General features: G+C 33.1%; 1 protein-coding gene across 2 annotated transcripts in view; it reads left to right on the forward strand.

Annotated features, from left to right (window-relative positions):
• ort (glycine receptor ora transientless) overlaps positions 1-24,213 on the forward strand; it is a 71,874-nt gene extending 47,661 nt beyond the window's left edge. Inside the window, exons 2-6 of one of the 2 annotated variants that reach the window (XR_012409421.1) lie at positions 7,526-7,598; positions 7,662-8,116; positions 8,185-8,795; positions 20,792-21,627; positions 22,071-24,213. Coding sequence is in view for 1 of the 2 variants with exons in the window: in XM_073963564.1 (XP_073819665.1) it covers positions 7,528-7,598; positions 7,662-8,116; positions 8,185-8,795; positions 20,792-21,070 (1,416 nt within the window). In the remaining variant the exon portion in view is untranslated. Of the gene's footprint in view, positions 1-7,525; positions 7,599-7,661; positions 8,117-8,184; positions 8,796-20,791 lie in introns of both variants that reach the window. The other variant, XM_073963564.1, reaches the window with a different exon arrangement.
• The last annotated feature ends 223 nt before the right edge of the window (positions 24,214-24,436 follow it).

Genomic DNA, 24,436 nt, shown 5'->3' on the forward strand with positions numbered 1-24,436 from the left:
TACCGAACAGATTTATAGCGTTCCGCTTAACTTAAAGTTAAAAGTGATGATTGAATTTCAAGGAGGAGCTTCTTGGCATTAACTTTCAATGTAAAAGTTATATTTTTAATGCCTCCAAATTGGTTTATTTTGCGTTTTCAAATCCATCAGATAGTAAAAGAACACATATAATAATGGCCCTAATTGTATTGTTTTATGGAGAACAAATTTGTAAAGTTGAAAAATACTTTTTTGTTTCATTTTCTTTTTTATTTTTAATAAAATACAACGTGTTTGCTTCCTTTATTGGCGGACAAATTGTTCTGTTTTGGCAAGCCAGCTGATTGTTTGCTGGTTTTTGCTGGGAAGGTGTCTGTTTACTTTTTACAATTTTCTAGCAAAAGAGAATAAAAACCCCTTACTCTGTGAGAAAGTTCTTGCTGGACAATTCTTGCTGGGAAAGTAACCAGACAGACTTATTATTATTCATACCCAGCAAAAACAAGTAAGAAAAGTGTTAAGTTCGGCCAGGCCGAACTTTTTATACCCTCCACCACGAACTGTATCGAAGTGAATAGGAACAATTAGTTTTATTTCGTTTATGAAAGTACTAAACTCTTCCTTTTATTGCAGGAGTAGTACATACATATATCTCAACTGATAATACTCCCTTCATAAATTGGGCAAAATCGACTAGACCTAAACCTGGATATTCTGGATTTGGATAGTTAACAACATCGGAAGCACCGTTCTATTGAGGCTGTAAAAACGTTAACCTGTAACGATAAATTTCAGGAGGAAAGTTTTGTAACTCCAGAGAAGACTAAATACCAAATTTCAGCCATTTCGGAGGAATATTGAGGGCACAACCTTCAAAATACCGAATATCGGGAGGTACCGTTCTATGGGGGCTATATGAAGGCGCTGGCCTATACCTACAAATTTCCGGAGGAAAGTTTAATACCCCCAACGAAGACTAAATACCAAATTTCAGGCATTTCGCTGCGATAATGAGGCTAAAACCTTCAAAATACCGAAAATCGGGAGATATCGTCCTATGGGGTCTATATCAAAACCTGGACCTATATAAACATTTTATGGTAAAAATATTTCTTAGCCTCTGGAAACACAAAATACAATCTTACAACCGATTCTGTGGTCAAATGGGACTAATACATTCAAAATATTAGTACTATACATGGGGCGTTATATAAGGGCTATACCAAAACGTGGACCTATATAAACAAACTTTGGTAGAAAGGTTTTTTAGCCTCTGGAGACACAAAATACCAAATTACAACCAATTCGGTGCTCAAATCGGACTAATACATTCAAAATATCTTAAAATGACGCGTACTATATATGGGGCGTTATATGGGGTCTATATCAAAACCTGGAACTATATAAACATTTTATGGTAGATATGTTTCTTAGCCTCTCGAAATGCAAAATGCAAAGTTACATCCGATTCTGTGGTCAAATGAGACTAATACATTCAAAATATCTTAAAATGACGCGTACTATATATGGGCCTTATATGGGGGCTATACCAAAACGTGGACCTATATAAACAAAATTTGGTAGAAATATTTTTTAGCCTCTGGAGACACAAAATACCAAATTACAACCAATTCGGTGGTCAAATGGGACAAATATCTTAAAATTTCCTTAAAACGACGACGCGTCACGCGTCACTTTGTATGGGGGCTATACGAAAACGTGGACCTACATAGCCCGCTTTCAATACCAAAAGTCCTACATACATATAATAGATTTTACCAAAATTTCATCCACCTATTTCAATCCGTTATGACGCTAGAGTGATTTCCACAGACGGACGGACATTGCTATATCGATGTAGAATTGCACGCTGATCAGGAATATATATAGTTTGTGGGGTCTACAATGATTATTTCGAGTAGTTACAAACAGAATGACAAACTTAATAAACCCCCCCATCCTGTGGTGGAGGGTATAAAAATGGAAATCAGTTCGTTGATCCCTATTCAGTGTTAGCATTTTTTTTTCTAAAGACAAAAAAGACAACAAAACAACAACAACAAATTAAATCTGAAATTCGTCAACTTTTCTCAACGAAATATAAAAACTATCAACACCATCACTATAATATCATAAACCCTGACAACATAGTTCCTATTTTTCCCTGCAATCTTGGAAAAAAACTAATCCGCATATTCTCTCGCCTGCGCATGGGACATACACTTTCTACACACCTGCATCTAATTGATAAAAACACTGACAACAAATGCCAAAAATGTAATAACACTTGTACGGTCGAACACATTCTAAGACAATGCAGATTTCTAAATCAACAGCATATCAACATACTACATGGCAAAGGACTGGATATTTTAAAAACACCTACCACGGAAAATGTCGAAGCAGTATACAAATTCATATCTTATTACAAATTAGCTATTTAATACCCACCTATTATAAAGAAACATGTAACTTAGTTAAAGTATTATAGCTGATGGCCTTAGCTGCTAATGCTATAATTGTTTTCCATATTTATTATATATTCAATATATGATAAATTCAATAAATAAATAAATAAATAAATAAATTTCTAAGATTTTATTATAAAATAAAGAAATACAAGCTAAACACGAACATTTTTGCGGTAATTCACGAGACGCAAACTCTTAATGGAGTCCATGTCGAAAGCTGTACTATTGATGGGAAGGCAACATAAAGTGGGGTACACACGATCAGTTTTGACTGTCGATTTTTCGGAAATATCGATAAATGTCAAACTGTTCGGCAACCACAAAATATTCACCCTTATTACGCATGGTAGAACAAGAAAAGGTAGCAGCAATACCCAGCTGACTGAACTGGGTTGTAGTGTTAGTGTCAAATTCCATTCGACATTTTATGTATTTATTTCTATGTTCGATGTATATTAGGGATATATATTTTTGAAGAACAAATTTATTCATCAGAAAAAAAAAACTATTTCCCATAAAGACGGCTTCATATCATTGACATGTAACCTCCTCCAGGTCCGAACGACATGCCGCACACTAAAACACCGCTTATAGAGGCGGTACAATATTTGTTAATATGCGTGGTATTTTGTTAAACTTGAAAAGAATAAAGCCCTAATAAACATGTGCCTTTTTGTTTTCAAAAGCAAACCATTGAAACAGCTTCTACTTTTTCAATGAATTACCAGCAACCCCAAACATTTTTGCAAGTATTCTACTTTCTGCGAGAAATTATGCATTTAGTGGAATGATATGGAAACATTCAAATTGAAAATCTAACGAGTTTTCATTGATGTTTTCCAAAATATTCAATCAAATGTAAAAAATTATTAGTTTTTTAAATTCCAATAATTTATAGACATTTCCTTGTTTTGTTTACATTTACGTTGACACTAAGGTTTACAAACAAAAACAAATTCCTTTGTGGTTGTTGTTCGAGTTGTATTTGTTGTAGTATTAACTTTACCTTGTATTTGTTCTACCATGCTTATTACGGTTGGCGTTGTCGTATCCAAAATTGCAAACTGACATGTCGTAACGTCTAATTGGTATTATGTATGTATTTGTACAAAAAAGCAACAATTTAAATTTTACAATCAAAATAAGTGTTCGGCGTAGACGTTTTTGTGGTCGTCGGCGTAGTCGTTGTCGTAGGGATATTTTTTGGTACCACGTAACATTTACGACAACGACAATTTTTTTCTCATACAAAATTAAAAAAATATATATTTTTTTAATTGTAAAACAGTTCGTTTTAAATTATCTCTTGAACAAAAACTAAGAAATTTGCATTGGATAAATCGTGTTATGAGGACTCTAACAGATTTTCAATAGAAAGTTTGTCATCTGATAAAAACACGAAATTTATCTTATGCAAATGAATAAAAGTAGTAAAGTTTGTATTCATTATAGTTATTTTCCAATATATATTTATAATCGTTGCCAAAAAAAATCTTTTGAAATTGATTTGTTTCTATTTTTATATGCTGTCGTTTACAAAATCGGTCACGACTCTTTCCTCGTATTTCAACGTCATACGTAATACACATTTGTCGTATTACGCCATGCGTAATACCGATTTGTCGTATCAAAAACAAAAAAAAAAAAATAAATAAATAAATGTTATATTTAAAACGAGAAATCCGTTTTGGGAATTACGAATGTATTTCTTTCGATTTTTAAGGATATAACATATATAAAATTGTCGTTTTATATCATTTTTCATCACATAAAAAATGTAACTTACGACTACGCCTACGATGACTGATGACTGACAAAAATGAACGGCCACACTGGCAAGCAACCGATTATTTGAGCAAAACTGATAGTGTGTACCCAACATAACAAACCTTTTGGATGATGAAGCAAATTTAGCTGGATTTGTATAAAATGTAGAGTAGGAGGTATTAGATTCAGTTGTGATTAAATTTAATGACGAATTTTATAATTTGTGCCAATGTAATAAAGTTCCTAATATTCTTGTTTTAAACAAATAAAAAATTAATTTTATTTATTCTGGGATATTTGGCAATGGCTTGTATTTTTACTGCATCTTTAGATTGATTAAAAACACAATCCGAAGAGTGTCTTTAAATTCAATCCAAAACACTACATCAAAATCTGTGATTTGCATCGAAAATGGAGTGCATTCTAGCTGTGTGCTGTGGAAGCAAAATGGAATGCATCCTAGCTGCGCGTTCTCTTGTAAAATTCATAAGTGAATTCATAGAAAAAGGTGTACTCCAACGGCACTTGTACTGTACACTTGTAGTGATTCAATTGCATCCGCGGATGCAACCTTTTTTGCTGGGTAGTAGGGATAGGTAGTGAAAAGCAATAATCGATTTTTCGTCTTTTCGATTTTGATCTAAAACTAAAAATTCGATTTTTCGGTTGTTTCAATCGTCCTAAAACTCGATTTTCGAATTTTTGATAACCGCAGAAAATCGATTTAATCGACTATTCGCCGATTTTCGAGTTTTCTTTTAATGCTTTGCACAGATGATTTTGTAGCTAAAATCTATGGGCAAAATCGAAATCGGTCACTAATTAATCGATTTTGCGATTTTCCGACTTCCGTTTTAGACTGCAAAATGTCGACTAATCGATTAACCGACAGTCGACTTATACCCCGGTTACACTTAACCGGATTAACCCAGTGGGTTTGGGTTTCAAATATCAATTCCATGGCGCAAACGTCAAATAAATCCTCATGACCCGGCAAACAACTCTAATGTAACCGTAACGATTATTAACCGTAGTCGACTATTTGGTGTGCTAAAACCGCGTAATCGACGGTACTGTTTTATACATCTATACATCATGGATCGCACCAATGAAAATGGTCGATTATAATCGGTTTTCGGCGGTTAACGAATAATCGAAAGTCGACTCTCAAATAATCGAATAAGCGAAAATCGAGTTTTAAGTTTTTCACGAAAACCGAATAATGGAAAAACCGATTATTGTATTTCACTGCGTATCCCTAATTGGCTCATAAATTTTTTGACGAATTTTTCTCACAAAGTTCTGCTTCATCTGTTTCCGATCCATACATAAATACGGGTAGTATCAGTGTCTGGTAGAGTGCACTATTATTTCACAACTGATGTTGTTTGTTGTGTTTGTGGCGGTGCCATTTCTAGTGCCATTTCTTTTAACGTTTACATCTCTTATAATCTTTTCCAGCAGGATGTTGAAGAGATCACACTGTAGGCTGTCTCCTTGTCTGAAACCTTATTTTCTACTGAACTGTTCGGAGAGGTTCTTTCCTATTTTAACACGGGTGCCACCGTGGTGCAATTGTAGGCACACCCGCCTTGCACTCAGAAGATCTGCGATTCGATTGCCAGGCCAGGCAACCACAAATTTTTAACGGTGGCAAAAATACCCCTCAGTGTAATGTTGCGAACATTTCCTGAGTATTACAACCATGTAAAACTTCTGTACAAGTGGTGTCGTTAAGACACGCCATTCGGACTCGACGATAGACAGTAGGCTCCATATCTTAAGCTAATATAAATCGTGGTGCAATCATTGATATGAGAGAAGTCTCCCTTGTCCCCTCTGGGATGTTTGTGGAACAATTATATTAAATATCAGTTACAGTCATTTAACAAAGTCGAATGAGTTTTGCGGGGATACCAAATGCAGACATGGCTTAGAATATCATTGAACGTTGGGGCTGTCGAAGGCTGCTGTACAATTTACAAAAGGGTGGTATGTGTTGACCTGCATCTCTTGGGTCTTGCCCAGGATAAATATCTGGTCAATGATGGTTTTGCCAGGTCTAAAGTCGCATTGGTATGGCCCAATTTTTCGTTCAACCACCTCTCAGATAATTACCCAAAAAGTTTCGATATTTATGAACTTGCCGACATATTACAATGAAAATTCTGAAACCCTCTAAATACAGTCTTAACGTGGACTGTAAATGATGCGTATTTTCTCGGCGCATTTCTTTAAGACTTTCAGCGCTATAAGTAGCGCTACCAATTCTAAATCCCTCGGTACGTAAGTGGCTGTCTTCCTTGCTTAATTCAGACATTCTTGAAAGTTTACCCATTTCCGGTTCATCCAGCAAATAAGTTGATGCAATTTGTCACATTATTTTCCTTTTCCAAAAATATTCTCTTCTTTCCTGGGTCCTCCAAAAATACCAAGCCTTATTTTGTTTGTGCAGCTGTGTAAACAAAGTTTTTTCTCTACTTAGATCTCATTTTGAAGTCACGAAGTAAATTTTCAGTTTCTTTCGCACAAAGTCTGTCAATTGTCTCTTTTAAGTGTTTGACGGTATGTCCTTGCATTTCAACAAACTAATGCAGCCTAAGGACTTTGTTGGTGGTGATTTCGGGTTTTCTACACATCAATTTCGAATCAGGTCTTTGATTGGGCGCCATTTGTATCGTTTCAATGTCGGCTGGGGTAAGCTAAGTCTCCATGAGGACCCACTAAACCTTACGGAATGAGTAGAATAGGTAGGCGATGATTATCAGGAACACGATGTATTTGGCAATCGGGTGAAGATGATCGGGAACACAATAATAAACCAGTAAGGCCATGTTTATATTATAGCCTTTTGCAGGGTTAACCTTCTTTATGAGGATTTATTTGATATATAAGCAATGGAATTGACATTTGAAACCCAATGGGTTTGTTAAATCCGGTTATATATAAACGTACTAATAATAATATATAATTGTTCCTCAAACATTCCAGAAGGGACCAGGTAAACTTCTCTCATATCAATGAGTGCGCCCCGATTCACATTAGCTGAATGATATGAGACCTGCTGTTTATGGTCGAGTCCGAACGGCGTGTCTTAAGACACCACTTGTTGAGAAGTTTCACATGGCTGAAATACTCAGGAAATGTTGCCAACATTACTGAGGGGTATTTTGCCACCGTTAAAACTTTTTGATGTTGCCTGGCGGGGAAAAGAACCCACGACCTTCAACGTGCAATGCGTGCTTTTGATATTTTAACAGTTAACTAATTAATATTTATTAACCTCTTAATACTTATTTTTGTTCTAGCAATGGGTGCCCAATCTGTTCTTTTTGTATTACTTTCTATAAGTCTGGAACATTTTGTTAGAGGAGAATTTCAGTAAGTTTTTTTTAATTTATTCCATATTACAAACAATTTATTAAAAACTTTTCTCAATTTCAGGCATAGTTTAGCTATTACAGATATTTTACCCGAAGACATAAAACGTTACGATAAAATGCGTCCTCCGAAAAAGGAGGGACAGCCTTGTATAGTTTATTTTCACGTTACCGTTATGGGTTTAGATTCGATCGATGAGAATTCAATGACCTATGTAGCGGATATATTTTTTGCACAAACATGGAAAGATCATCGTTTGAGATTACCCGAGAATATGACAACAGAATATCGTTTATTGGAAGTGGATTGGTTGAAGAATGTGTGGCGTCCAGATTCGTTCTTTAAGAATGCCAAATCTGTAACATTTCAAACAATGACGATACCCAATCATTATATGTGGCTTTATAAGGATAAGACGATACTTTATATGGTGAAATTAACCCTCAAGCTGTCATGTATTATGAATTTTGCCATATATCCTCACGATACGCAGGAGTGTAAGCTACAAATGGAAAGCTGTAAGTGATCAAAGAGTGTTATGAAGTTTTAAGAATAAATTGAAATATAGTCCAATTCTTTCTTTAAGTATCTCACACAACGGATGATATGATTTTCCAATGGGATCCCACAACACCTCTGGTGGTGGACGAAAATATTGAATTGCCTCAGGTGGCATTGATACGCAATGAAACCGCCGATTGTACCCAAGTCTATTCAACGGGTAATTTTACATGTCTCGAGGTGGTTTTCACTCTTAAAAGACGTCTTGTGTACTATGTTTTCAATACATATATACCAACATGTATGATTGTCATTATGTCATGGGTTTCATTTTGGATAAAACCTGAAGCGGCACCAGCTCGCGTTACATTGGGTGTAACTTCACTACTAACTCTATCCACACAACATGCAAAGTCACAATCTTCGCTGCCGCCTGTATCCTATTTAAAAGCGGTAGATGCCTTTATGTCCGTTTGTACGGTGTTCGTGTTTATGGCTTTAATGGAATATTGTCTCATCAATATTGTACTCAGTGATACGCCGATTCCCAAACCGATAGCATATCCTCCCAAACCCAAACCGGAGGAAGAGAAGAAGGAACCAGAAAAGAAGACAGCACCAGAACCGCCACCAAAACCACCACTGACGGATGAGAAAATTGAGAAGATATTTGATGAAATGACTAGAAATAAGAGGGTAAGTAATGGAAATATATCCACAGTTTCTACCACAGTCTATACAGTCGGACACTAAGCCCAGGTGATTGTTATGTTTGTTGTCAAAAACATTATTGTGATTTAAAATACAAAGAAACTCAAATCACAATAATGTAAAATCCATTATGTTTGTTGTCAAAAGTTGTTAACAGAACTCTGAATGGCCGACCTTCTGTTTCTACCATGGCGCAAAATACAAGGTGGAATACTAAGGCCAGCTGTTTTCACAAAATTTGTCAAATTCATCGTTATCGTGAATTATTCATATTAAAATGTTAACTAAAATATTGACAACTTGAAGAATTTTCAATCAAAATTGTATTGTTGTTGTAGCTACTGGTTCACCTTATTTATTGCATCATGCTGTCAAATATACTATTGTGAATGAATCACAGTACAAAAAATTAACCACACCATTTTCACATGAAATGCGAATAATTTCAGTTGTAATTAGAAACATATCACTTGTAATTTGAGAATTCCAAATAAATTTCGAATTATTTTATTTGTAATTTGAGAATTTCATTTGGAATTCGAATTAATTCAGGTGACGATTTGTAGTTTGAGAATCCCATTTGAAATTCGAATTATTTCATTTGTAGTTTAATTTTTTTTTCATTTGTAAATCGAATTATTTAATTCGAATTTTTCCATTTGTAATTTGAATTTTTTTCATTTGAAATTCCAAATGAAAAACTTCGATTTACAAATAGAAAAATTCAAATTACAAATGGAAAAATTCAAATTACAAATAGAAAAAATCGAATTAGAAATGAAATAATTCGAATTACAAATGAACAAATTTAAATTTCAAATGAAACAATTCGAATTTCAAATGAAATTCTCAAATTACAAATGAAATAATTTGAATTGCAATTGAAATTCTCAAATTACAAGTGAAACGTTTCGAATATCAAATGAAATAATCATAAAATCGAATTACATGTGAAAATGGTGTAGTAACCACAAATGTAAACATTTAAAATTCATTCTTATTGTGAATTAATCGTATAAAAAAGTGTACAAAAATGTTGACAGCTCGAACGATTTTCAATCAAGTAGATGCTGGTTGATCGTATTTATTGCATCACTAGGTGTGTTCGTTTACTCAACAATTTGTACAAATTTGTACAAGTTCAGTAACTTCTCGTAATCGGCTAAGGTCTTTTGCATTGTACTGTAAAGTAAACGAACAACATCCAGTAACAATTTGTACAAATTGTAAGTAAACGAACACACATACTGTTTTAAGAGTAATACCTCGTTTACACTTAACCGGATTTAATAAACCCACTGGGTTTCAAATATCAATTCCATAGCGCAAACGTCAAATAACCAGAGATGGTATTTACCCGGTAAATACCCACACGGTGGGTAAATACCCATTTGTGGGTATTTATTTATGTATTTATTATATTGAATCGCCAATACAACATCTTACACCCTATTTCTGTGTTTAGGTTGTGAAATCGTTTCAAAATGGACAGTTTTACAATACTTTAAACAAGTGGGTAAATACTTGGGTAAATACCCGAGTATTTACCCAAATATTGGGTAAAAACTCTTTAACTGTCGAACCACTTGACGTAGGCTGACGAAATTTGGTTAAAATCTTATTTCTATCAAGAAAACATTTTGTATTGAAGATGGGGTGAAAATATGGCTGGTAGTGAAACGATTTCACAACCTAAACCCAGAAATAGGGTGTAATAGTGCGGTTACACTACAGTTTTTTGCCGGGTTAACCCACTTTATGAGGATTTATTGCTTAATCTGGTCAAATCTGACCAGATTTGCCATACAAAAATTAAATCCTCTCACGACTGGGTTTATTTTAAATCCGGCACAAATCCACCAAAAATACAGTGTTGTATTCGGTATTTGTGCAAAAAAATCCAACTCTTCTCAAAAACTACCAAAAGTTGCAACTGTTTTTGCAACAGAGTTTGTCGTGTTTTACATGTTTACGATTGATCGTATGAGATTTTATGGAGTTAATAAATCTAAAGTTATTTGAAAATCATAAAATTATTTATTTTTTTACATTAGACACTTTTTTAACAAAAAGTACGTTTGATACCGTGATACAAAAATGTATCCCTGTGTGTAAAATATACCAATATGAGCAAAGAGGGGACGATATCTCATACGAGAAATTGTAAAAGTGTAAAACACGACTTTATTAGTTATTTTGTATGTATACGTAAACAAACATCAGCTGACAGTTTATATCCTCGAAAAGCTAAGTGCAACCAGCAAAGATTAACCCACTGGATCTATTAAACCCAGTGGGTTAACCTTCAATAGTGTAACCGGGGTATAAGATGTTGTATTGGCGATTCGATATAGTAAATACCCAAATAAATACCCACAAATGGGTATTTACCCGGTATTTACCCAATTTACCGGGTATTTACCCACTGTCCATCTCTACAAATAACTCCTCATAAAGAAGGCTGGTTTACACTCATGCTCCGAAATCCACTGGAAATCCTGAAATACACACTGGTCATGTCATGTTCACACGAGCGTTTGAAGTACGTTGTTCGCTGCTCGAAATACGTACACGAATTAACCCGTTTCCACGACACCATTCGTAATTCAGAGAAACATAATTTATTTTTTCCTTACTTTTTGCTTCCTCGTTTTCATGAGAATTTGAACACATAACACGTGTAACATATTGTTACGGAATTAGATTTAACTAATCTCCGTGTAGACGTTGTTTTATTCCCCAGTACGATTTGTACCAAATAAAACAAGGTTCGTTTCAGATTACGTTTCTACAATGCTTTATTTACTTTATTACACTTATTCGGAACCTTTCCGGACTTTAAATACTAAGCACACAGCTTGTCTCTAGTTAGCACGCAGCTATTCTTTAACCGATCTGTTCAGTTCAACGCTTAAAACACAACTAACTCGCCGTTGCTGATTCCACCTGTATTTATCCCAAAATTTCCCTGTTCGGGAATTATCCAGAACGTCTGGTAACACCTCGAATCTGTGCAAGCGAACAACCAGAATAAAGAAGGTGTTACATCAAATCATGTCAAACGTCAAATTTGCTCACAATAATGCATTACTGTGAATTGCTTTTTTACATTTTGTATGTGATTTTATTCACAATAACGCATTTTGACAACTGGTATAAAGATCCGCTTTTTTGCCGTTACACCTTATTATTCCACCATGATTACATGATTATGGCAAAACAATCAAAAGCACATTAAAGAAAGGTAAAGTAAGAACTAGAATGATGAGAATTCTACATGGTAGCAAAGACATAAATACAACAAGATAAGACATTTTTTTTGCTATCATTCTTCAGTGAATGGCTTTTGAATTTAACATAATGTTATATCACGATATGGTGATATAACATTTTTTTCTTTTATACATTTTTACGTATTTAACCGAATTTACCGATCCAATTGACATAGAATTATTCTTGAATAGATCCTTGAATTCATAAATTTCGTTTCTGATACCATTACATGAAATGTTCCTCCTTGGTTGCGATTTTGAATTTACTGCAACCTGTTAAGGGTAATGTTTCTATACAAAGTTTCGTAAACATTTTTTTGTTGCATGCATTTTGTCATGTCTTAGTTGTATTTATGTCTTTGATGGTAGTTGTTGTTGCTTAAATAAAGTAACTGCGTAATACAACTTTACGTTACAATTCAAAATTTTAAAATAACGGAAATTAAACTAAATTAACTTAAACCTATCAGTTACATTCGTAACAATATATTAAATCAGCAGGAAAAACACTAACCTTTCCTGCGAATGTATATTTTACATTTAATTGCACACTTCATTCATATTTTCCATTAATTCTGAAAATTTTTATATTTTCTGTACATTTTTATATGTTTCTATTTTCAAAATTAATGAGGGAGAGAGACATGTTAAAACAATATTTGTGTAGGCAGTCTTTCAGGCAGGTATTTGACTTTTGTTTCTAGATTTGTACCCGAATTTGAAACAATGGCCAAAAAATTTAACTGCAATGAAAGAGAATAGAAATGAAAGAATGTATACTAGGGATATAACTTTTTGCACTTTTTTGCAAATATCAAAAATACCACCACATAGCCGTGTAGAGCATGAAAAACTATTATGAAAAAAGGTGTAATTTTTTTTCTATCGCGAAAAAAGTTTCCGCACCAAATGCATTGAAGTTCAGTAATGCATTTTTTAATTTTAGCTGTTATGACATCATATTTGCTTTTAATTAAATTTTTTATTTTTTTGTAATCTAATTTAAACTCATTACCAAAGCGTTCTGGACCAATTTGTTCTCAAATCGCGCCATTTCGGAGCATTTTAGGAATTTTTGACACTATTGCAATTTTTGTTTTTTCTTTATAAACTCGTGAATTTTATGTTTATATTTATTGTACCTATCGGACAAGAGAATATGGTGTCATTTGCAACGAATTCGCGAAAGTTACAGACCGTTTTTAATGACTTTGCCTGTGAGAATTGTATTTATTTTCTATAAATATTTATTCAAACTAAGTCCCAATTTACATTGGGCGAGTTTACTTGCGGCAATTGTCAGTTTGTAGGTGAGAGAGGGTGCTGAGAGGCAAAGGGTTACCATATGCCTCACCTCTCTCTCCTACAAAATGACAATTGCCGCAAGTAAACTCGCCCAATGTAAATTGGGACTAAGCAAATTTAAAATTTTAAGTAGAAAAAATATCGAAAGGGTTTTAGTAATTGCGGTAGGTGCTGAAACTTTTTTCATCGAATCGATCTTAGAAACGCGTTTTCATTATTAGGACAAAATTCCCCACATCGTACTGCTGTTGTATTTTTGTAGAAAACAAATACAATTCTCACAGGCAAGGTCAACAAAAACAGCCTGTAACTTTCGCGAATTCGTTGCAAATGACCCCAAATTCTCTTGTCCGATAGGTACAAAAAATATAAACATAAAATTCACGAGTTTATAAAGAAAAACCAAAAATTGCAATAGTGTCAAAAGTTCCTAATATGCTCCGAAATGGCGCGATTTGAGAACAAATTGGTCCAGAACGCTTTGATAATGATTTTAAATTAGATTACAAAAAAATAAAAAATTTAATTAAAAGCAAATATGTTGTCATAACAGCTAAAATTAAAAAATGCATTACTGAACTTCAATGCATTTGGTGCGGAAACTTTTTTCGCGATAGAGAAAAATTGACGCCTTATTTCATAATAGTTTTCCATGCTCTACACGGCTATGTGGTGGTATTTTTTTGGTTATAGCCCTAATGTATACTAATCGTTGAACCGTTTACTTTCCATTCATGTTTTGAAGTTTTTTTTCTATAAAAGCCCTACATTTTAAATTTTGTAATTTGTCTGTCATAATTAATTTAGTTCGATAAATGCTCTCATTTGTTAGAGATGGAACATATTTTATCGTTGTTCGGAGAGTATTTCTACTTGAACAACGTAGAAAAATCGTCGTTCGTTCTCAGAATTTTGTATGGGGAATCAAGTAATTTATTCGTATTTGAGGGTCGAACAACGAATAGAGAACGAACGACGTACCGTGGAAACGAGCTATAATAAAAAGGATAAAAAGGATCAATTTTGTTCTACTTTAGAGGATTTTCAAAATGTACTTATTTTAAGTACGACCCTATTTTTCAATATTTTCTTTGACATTTTTGCTCTGTTCCAGAACCTGCAAGAAGCTACTATTTTTTACTACGATAACATTTTTTCCTTTATGTTATCAGAAAAAATAGTAAAAATTAGTAGATTTTTGCAGTACTGGAACAGACCATTTATTTTCAACAAAACAATGTTGTTTTTTGTAAAATTGTTGTTTTAATTCAAGCATCTACCTTAAATAAATATGCCTTGATTCAAACATATCACAATAATCAAGGTAGATGCATATGCGCAGGTGATCAAATCTCATCTGGATTTCATTTGACGTTTAACCTATGGATTTGACAGTTGAAATCGAGTGGATTTCGTAAATGTAAACCAAGCATTAATGAGGATTTATTTGACGTATACGCAAAGGAATTAACATTTGAAACCCAGTGGGTTTGTTAAATCCGGTTATATATAAACATACTATAAGTTTAAGTTAACCAGAACGCTATAAATCTGTTCGATAAATCCAAATTATAACAAAAGAAGACTTATAATAATGTGGGTATATCTACTTTTGTCAATTTTCCTTGTGGCAATTGTCAGTTTGTCGGTGAGAGACGGTGTTGAGAGGCAAAGGGTTACCATATGTCTCACCTCTCTCTCCATCAAACTGACAATTGCCACATGGAAACTTGCCTGATGTAGATATGGACTTACTGTTGAGGCATCATAATTTGAAATTTTGATTAATAACAGTTGTGTTTAAGAACCTGCACAATATTACTACTTGCAGTATTTTTTCCGTTTAGTGCTGTAAATGCTTTCCCGTATTCCGAAATCTGGCAAAGCTTTTCTTTAAAAGAAAATTGCGCTGAATAAGATTAATTTAATTCTTCTTATATTTTCTGCTATACAAATTTCGCCGAGTAGAAAAACAGCAGCATGTTTGCTGGCATCTGAATGGCTGATACCATGGCACAATTACCCAAGGTAGTGGAACCGTAAAATTTCGAATATGTTATGTCAGAATTTTCTTTATGTTGTTGGGGAAACTATAACAAAATATTTTTTAATAAAGGGATTTGGCACTTCATATTCGAACAGGTGGTGTGATACCACTACCTGGTAATTGTGCCATGGTATCAGCCAGGTAGTGGTATCACTTTATTTTTGACATTTCTGCTGGAGTTTTTGCAATTTCTGTCATTTTTCCGTTCCCGTATTTTTTAACAAATGTGTATGGAAAAGCAATTTTTTTCTAAGATTACAAAAATTATTTATATTAAAAATTAGCATTGTAACAATCATACACGAACACAAACACATAATGGTAACTATCATGGTAAATATTGCTTGATTTCGCGACTACTATTGATTGGATGTCCTTCAAGCTGTCCAAATTGTTCATTCTCAATAACAATGTATTTGATAGATTGGCTGAAATCGGTTGGTCCTATCGCTTCACCTTATGCCTTGGTTACACCAGAGTTTTTTTTGCCGGATTTCATAAGGATTTATTTGACGTTTGCGCTTTGGTATTGACATTTGAAACTCAAACCCACTGGGTGAATCCGGTTAAGTGTAACCGGGGTATTATGTATCACATCATTATGCAATAATAAGGTGGTAGAGCTGGCAAACTATCGATATTCACAAAATTAGATATTTTTGATATTTGATATTGAAAAATCGATAGATATAGATATTATCGTTAATTTGTCATCACTAGACATCGGATTTTGCATATTTGCATATTTTTTATTAATAAAGATACGAAAATTCTGATTAGACCAAAATTCGTTTCGAAGACAACTGAATGCAACGACGGGCTCATATTTTTTATTTTTTTGCATATGCACAAAATATGCAAAAAATATGCAGAATATGTAAAATATGCAAGTAATTTTTTTGACGAAAATCAATTTAAATTTGCAAAATCATTCAAAAGTGTTAAAATTAAGTTTACTGTCGTTAAACGTTGATTTCTTAGCAGTTTATTATGTTATTAATTATTATTCAGCCCCAGCAATAAATCTGGACTAAAAGACTTAAATATACATAGATATAAACAAAATTAATTTCCACAAGGTGAGCAAATTTTCTATAACCCAGCCTTCTTATTACAACATAGGTTGCTTTTCTATACAAATTTGTTTAAAAACTCAATCAGAAATGTCAAAAATCAACGTATCCAAATATGTTGATAGTTTCTGATCGGCCAAAATTGTCTGACAGAAGACAAATGAGCTAGACATTAAGACTAAGACAATATTAAATATGTATTACATAAAATCTTTCATATTGTTACGGAATTAGATTTAACTAATGTCCGTGTAGACGTTGTTTTATTCCCCGATACGATTTGTACCAAATAAAACAGGGTTCGTTTTAGATTACGTTTCTACAATGCTTTATTTACTTTATTACACTTATTCAGAACCGACTTTAATTACTAAGCACACAGCAAGTCTCTAGTTAGCACACAGCAATTCTTTAACCGATCTGTTCAGTTCAACGCTTAAAACACAACTAACTTGTCATTGCCAGTTCCCCTGTATTTATACCCCAAAGTCTCCTTGGTCTAGAATTATCCAGAAAGTCTGGCAACACCTCGAATCTGTGCAACGAACACACAGACGCACATTCGCACTAAGCGAACAACCATACTCACATACATACATGGGGGGAATACAGGCGGACGACAAGCACAGTAATGACGTAATTACAACAACAAACAAATGCAAGAAATACAAGAAGTAGGAACTAAACGATAATTACATGATTATGGCAAAACAAAAGCACATTAATGAAAGGTAAAGTAACATCTAGAATAATGAAGATAATTCTACATGATAGTTGTTGTTGCTTAAATTAAGTAACTGCGTAATAAAACTTTACGTTACAATTCAAATTTTTAAATTAACGGAAATTAAACTAAATTAACTTAAACCTATCAGTTACATTCGTAACAATATTTTACTAAAATCATAAAAACAGACTCAAACGACAAGAAACCCTAGTTGGGTTTTGTTGTGTCAGATCCAGCTCGGATTTTATGGCCCATCTAAACATGGTTAAATATTGAGTTTTTAAAGTTTATATCTCTGAAACCAATGCGAATCTTCTTCTGACCTCTGAAGCAAATTTGTAGATAAGGACAAGAATAAAATATTTGGAGAAATAATGAACTCGAAAAACTACATTTATTGCCCCAAATTTCAAAATATATGCAAAAATTTCACAATTTGTATACATTTCGCACCGTATCTCCAAAACTGTTAAATTTTTTTGAATATTTTCTTTTGGAAAAATATTCGCTGGAATGTAATACACAACACTTCAGAACATGTCTTTGTTATAAAATGCCTCTATGCCGTTGTTTTCAGTACATTTTCCAACGACGATTTAATAAAAATGTCAATAATGTAGTGAAATCCGAAATGCGAGAATAAACTGTTGGTGTGAACTGTGTTTGAAATACGTGTTGTAAAAGATATGATGCAAAATACCGCTGAAACAGCATGAAGTAAGCATTTTAGAGTTTCAGAATGTTCTAAAGAATTATTGAGAACATTATTTGGAAGATTTTTGCAAAAGGTTACTTGGTTCAACTCCCAAAACCCTACTAGCGTTTTTGTAGTCTAAATATGTACTTTCAAAAAATGCATACAAGAAGTTGTTTGCATTTTCAGTGTTGCATAGTGTTATTGACCAATTCTCATAAAAATTGGAGAAGATTTTTTGGCCCTAGGGCGATCCCTATTTATTTTGGTAAGAATCGATTCAGATTTGGATATTGCTCCCATATATACAGTATAATCTCGATAACCCGGATACCACAGGTTTCGGCGGTGTCCGAATTATCAAATTGTCCGGATTTAGAATAGTAAAGAAAATAAATTATTTTCTATGATTAAATCACTCGTGGTAGTTATATAATACCTTTTTAAATTGTAATTGCTAATTCCGAACACTTAAATGAAATATATAAGTAACAAGTGAGCCAAGGCTATAGTCGAGTCGGGGCCGACTATGTGATACCCTACATCGCTACCGCTTTGCATAACCTTTTGACTGGTAAAATTCATAATATAATAAGTTTTTTTCATAAGTTTTTTTCACATTCCGACCCCTGAATAATATCCGATTATTACCAAAATCAATAGGGTTTTTCCTCTGTGGGACCCCCATTAACACCCAAAATTTACAAAAGATTAAAAAATGGAATGTATTACCGACTATTGCGATATCTCCGTTATTTGGCTACCTACGCCAACCTGCTTTACTTCATTGTAAAGATGGGATTTTCTACTTTCATAGTCAGACTTTGCTTTTGGAAAGTCCCCAACCGAAGCTGTGATATTCGTCATTACTATTAAAATCGCAAAAATTTAAAGTTGGGTTCTAGCGGCTATTGCGATATCTTCGTTGTTTGACCACCTACGACAACTTACGTTAAATCGCTGCAAAGGTGATATTTTCTACTTTCATTAGCAGGTTTTGCTTTTGATATACCCTTATAGAAGCGGAGATATTCGCTTTTACATAAAATGTTGACTTTTTTCATGGTCTACGACCATTATTTCGATTCGTTACAAACTTAATTGTAGGGTATAAAAAGTGCTCTACGTGTAAGAAATAGTGAGATTTTTCTACTCGACAATACGGACATTTTTATTGGCATTGCCCGTATTTGTTCCTCTTCTTACTTTTTACCAATTTACTATGCAACAAGACTCAATTTTCCCAAATTATCCAAAATGGTACTCTAGTACCTTTTCCCATTTTGTGCTTAAAAATAACCCATTTCCAACAACTAGAAAAAAATTGCGCTTTTATCTAAACAAAATTTGCGATTATTAACTCTATCTCCTTTGTTTTTCTGCTAGACAATTTTGGCCGAGTAGAAACTATCACCATATTTGGACACGTTGATTTTGACATTTCTGACTGAGTCTTTGAAATTTTAAAATTTTTCCATTACCTACATTTGTATAGGAAAGCAACTTATGTTGTAATTGGAAGGCTGGGTTATTTGACATTTTCTCTCCTTTTGAGAACTGATTTAAGTCTTATTAGTTTAGATTTATTGCTGTGACGGAATATCTGGAGAGTCTCAATAACATAATAATCTGCAAAAAACGACGTTAAACGAAACAAACTTAATTTATAACGTTTTTTGATGATTTTCCAAATTTAATTGACGATTTTCGTCAAAAAAAACACTTGCATATTTAGCATATGTTTTGCATATATTTTGTATATTTTTTGCATGTTTTTGATATGACCCCAAATATCGAAAAATTGGCCCTCAAAACGCCTAGATCCAAAATTTGAGTCCAATCGGATAAGAAATAAAAACATGCTAAAATCCGATGTCTAGTCATCATCATTAATTTGGAAATAAAAATGGCGGACATATTTTGTTGACATTTTGCACAAGTACTTCAAAGAAATATAAAGGAGGTATAAAATAAAAAGACACAAAAATACAATTTACTTTTTCGGACTTAAGGCCTATGTACATAAGCTGCCTTGCCTGCTTGCCTTGCTTGCTTCTAATAACCCTGCGTTTACACATGACAGGACAGTTGAGTTCATGTATTGATTGTCAAAACCCCAAAACTTGCCTGTGTGACGTAGGCGTCCAGACAACTGCAAAAACAGTTGTAAACTTATGAATGAAAATCACCGATTTCTTTTTGTTTTCCGTTCACATATTTTGTTTTGTACATATTCTTTTGTTTTCAGCACATTTGAATTATCATATCACTTCTTTTTAACAAAAATGTTAGAAATTTGTCAACCAGGCTGTCTGTGAAAAACTGATGGACAGCTGAGAGACAAACGACAAATGTATTCATGTGTTAGTAAATCAGAGTTGTATTTGAAGACAAACTGTCTGGTGTAAACGCCTAGTAAAAGAATAAAAAAGAAAATTGCGATCAAGTTCGAAATTTGCTCGGCCTTCTTTATTCTTTTATTTTTATTATGTCAGAAATGAAGCAGGTTAGCAAGGCAAGCAGGCGAGGTTGCTTATGTACCGAGGTATTTACTTTCTCACACCCACAAAACCGAAAAGCAGCGACATTTCTATTCATTTCAATAGATTTTAGATTATGGATTTTTAATCCGATAATATCGATCGACAAAACTATCTATCGATATTGAATTTTTAAAAAATAATCGATACTATCGATAGTGTCATCGAGTTTTTGCCAGCTCTATAAGGTTGCATAAAAAGTCCAGCTGACTTGCCCCCAATTTGTGAAATTCGTTATTATTGTGAATTAATTACGTGACCTGTTAATAATATCTTGAAAGGGACTGAACAAATTACTTAATTTCTATTGTTTCTCTTTTCAGATTCCCCATACACATACACGCCGAGTTATGCGACCACCCCTAGATGCTGACGGCCCCTGGATTCCTCGACAAGAATCGCGTATAATTTTAACACCCGGCATTGCTCCACCACCACCACCCAAACCACCATCACCAGAACCTCCCAAACCAAAATTGACACCACAACAGGAACGTCTCAAAAGAGCTATATATATTGATCGTACATCCCGCGTATTATTTCCAGCGTTATTTGCCAGCCTTAATATGATCTATTGGATAGTATTTTATGAATATCTTTAAGGCAAAAAATGGTGCACAAAACACACACATTTGTATTCACAACTATAGGTCTGTTCGATAACCCAAAAGTTTGAACAAATTTGTACAAAAATTTTGAAAAATACTGTTCGATAACAATTATGTTCAACAAAAGATAAATCAGAAGTAGTTGCAAAAACTTGAAAATACTTTTTACTTGCGAAGTTATCGAACAGTCCTTATACTACTACTACTACTGGCACAAAAGAGTTTTCACACATCACTCAAAGATGTGTCATGTGACAAAGTGATATTGATGTATTTTATTTGAATCTTAAACTTGAAGATTCAAATACATATGAAGAAAATCTTTTATCGTTTGCATATTTTGTAAATCATCTATAATGTGGGGATAAAGTGATAATAATATAATATGTTAAGACCAGCGCTTATTATCGTGATAATGACTTTATCTCGAATTGTTTGACAAATGATTTTATGCATTTTACGTCAAATAACAGTTCGCATTATCATCATTCAATGGTACAGTCTAAACGCGCATACATTGATATGTTTTGTTTTAACTCGAACTGGATTTAGTAAATCAATTGGATTTAAATTGTAAATTACGTTGTCTATACATCAAAAAAAGATGCATCACAAAAAGCTCTAATGTAAACATGCTATTAAACTTTTATTACATTCATATTAACATATTTCGTTCACACAGCATTGATTTTTATAGACCATTTTTCTATTCCCAATAAAAATATATCAGTTATAGTACATTTACATTATGTAGCAAAAAGCTCTATAGTAATCATGCTATTAATTGTGGCAGTGATTCTAACCAAGAGTCAAACAAAATTAGCATATAACATTAACTTTTTGATGAGCCCAGAAGTTCTTTAAAAGTTATGCTTGGTTTACATTTACGAAATCCGCTCGATTTCAACTGTCAATTTCATTGCATAAACGTCAAATGAAATCTTATGGATTTCAGATGAGTTTTCATTTGACGTATACGCAAAGGAATTGACAGTTGAAATCGAGTGGATTTCGTAAATGTAAACAAAGCATTAGAAGTAAAATATTTTTCCATACGACTACTATTTTTTCTCATCTATCTTCATACATTCAATTTGCATGAAAATTGAACACAAAAAATAAATCAACTTTATATTTAAGTATTTTAATTAGCAAATTAAAAAAAATAGAAAGAAAAGAAATAGGAAAACAAATCAAATATTCATAGTTAAGGGAATTTATTATGTATATATCAAAATTAGGATTTTCTTGGCTGTTAAAGAATTAATAAAAAATATTAGTATGTTTACATATACAAAATCCATCAAATAAATCCTCATAAAAAATCTAATGGACTTTATTTGACGTATACGGTATAGAATCCACTGGATTTCGGATATGTAAACGTACTCTAAGGAAGAGAAGTCTCCCTTGTCCCTTCTGGGATGTTTGTGGAACAATTACATTATAAGGCACATGAAGACACAACGTTCGTTTCGACCATAGTGCAATCTATAAGGTGAAGCGATAAGGCCAGCTGATTTAACACAAAATGTGAACAAAAATTATGACAGTTTGAAGGACTTTCAAATCAAAATAGTCCTGTAGTTGTGGGGGTTTCACCTTATTTATTGCATCACGTTTACGTGTGTTTGCATATAACCGGATTTAATAAACCCACTGAGTTTCAAATGTCAATTCTATTGCGTATACGTCAAGTAAATCCTAATAAAGAGGGTTAATCCGGCAAAAGCTCTAACGCAAACGGCGTTTTATGGCGACTATTATATCTAGTTATTATTAATACCAATTGTTCTCATAATTTACCATCTTTCTTTCCATTCGCTGCTGTTTTGTCTCCAATGTACATACATAAATATATAGATTGTTAGTAGGAAGGCCTTAAAAAAGTTCATTCAATTGTTATAAAAATACTACTATTATTTTAAATACAATATGTTATACATAAATGTTTTTAATTTTGCCCTTCTTTTATACTACCAGCATTATGTAATTATGTACGTACACATATACCATATTTACATTAGGCAATTTTCATTGCGACCATCGTCAATTTGTGGGTGAGAGAGGGTGTTGAGAGGCAAAGGTTACTATATGCCTCACATCTCTCTCCTTCAAACCATGGTAGAACAATATAAGGTAACATCAATACCCAGCTGACTGAACAGTAATGTTAGTGTCAAATTCCGTACGTCATTTTATATATTTGTTTCTATTTACCATGTATATATAATTTCGAAAAAAAAAAACTATTTCCCATAAATACTTCTGTGAGAAATTATCCATTTAGTGGAATGATATGGAAACATTCAAATTGAAAATGAAGCAAATTTTCATTGATGTTTTTCTAAATATTTAATGAAATGTGAGGAAATATTAGTTTTATAAATTCCAATAATTTATAGAAATTTCCTTGTTTTGTTAACATATACCGATGACACTAACATTACAAACAAAAACAATTTTCTATGTGGTTGTTTGTTGTAGTATTTACTGTACCTTATTTGTTCTACCATAGCTTCGTTCCAGTACTTTTTTAATGGTAAAATGTTCAAAACAGAAAACTGTCAAAAATGAGTCCAACACACACACATTTTTTCAAAATGTACGGGAACGGAAAAATGGCAGAAACGTCAAAAAATCTGGAACAAATGTCAAAGTCGGCATGTCTGCCAATCGGAAGGCGGCAAACATGTTGCACATTTTTGCTCGCACAAATTTGTCGTGTAAAAAGTTTCTAAAGAGAAAGCTATTCAGCGCCATTTTTGTTCAAAGAGAAGTGAACATTTTGCAACTTTTTTGGTGTACGGGAACGCATTTCGAGTAAAAATGTGCAAAATGTGTAAAAACTTTTTAGTTCTGGAACGAAGCTCATGCCTTCAAACTGACAATTGCCGCAAGGAAAATTGCCTAATATAAATATGGACTATTATTAACTTTTCCTTAATAAAATTTGTAAGACAAAGTATTATTTAAAAATGTTCTAATATTAATAAAACATGTTGTCGGTGTAAAAGTAAACATAAATTTAATTAAAAACTAAAAAACGATCTATGCAAGTATCTAAACTGGATGCATTAAAATAATACATACGTACATATGTAAGCAAATATAATAATAAACAATGCTATAAAATATTATTAAGTGTTTCATTATTGTAGGTTTAATCATGGTGCAATTATAAGGTGGCATAATAAGGTCTGCTGATTTCACACAATCTGTCAAATTCGTTGTTCATTTTCTAGGAAAACGTAAACATTTTGAAAATCTCAATATTTATTTTGTTGTAGTTACAGGTTTACCTTATTTATTGCATAGTGGCGTTAATATTATAGTAAGTTTACATAGAACTGGATCCAG

The sequence above is a fragment of the Musca autumnalis genome, unplaced genomic scaffold, assembly GCF_047663935.1.
Source record: "Musca autumnalis isolate F117 unplaced genomic scaffold, ASM4766393v1 scaffold_1, whole genome shotgun sequence".
NCBI classification, from domain to species: Eukaryota; Metazoa; Arthropoda; class Insecta; order Diptera; family Muscidae; genus Musca; species Musca autumnalis.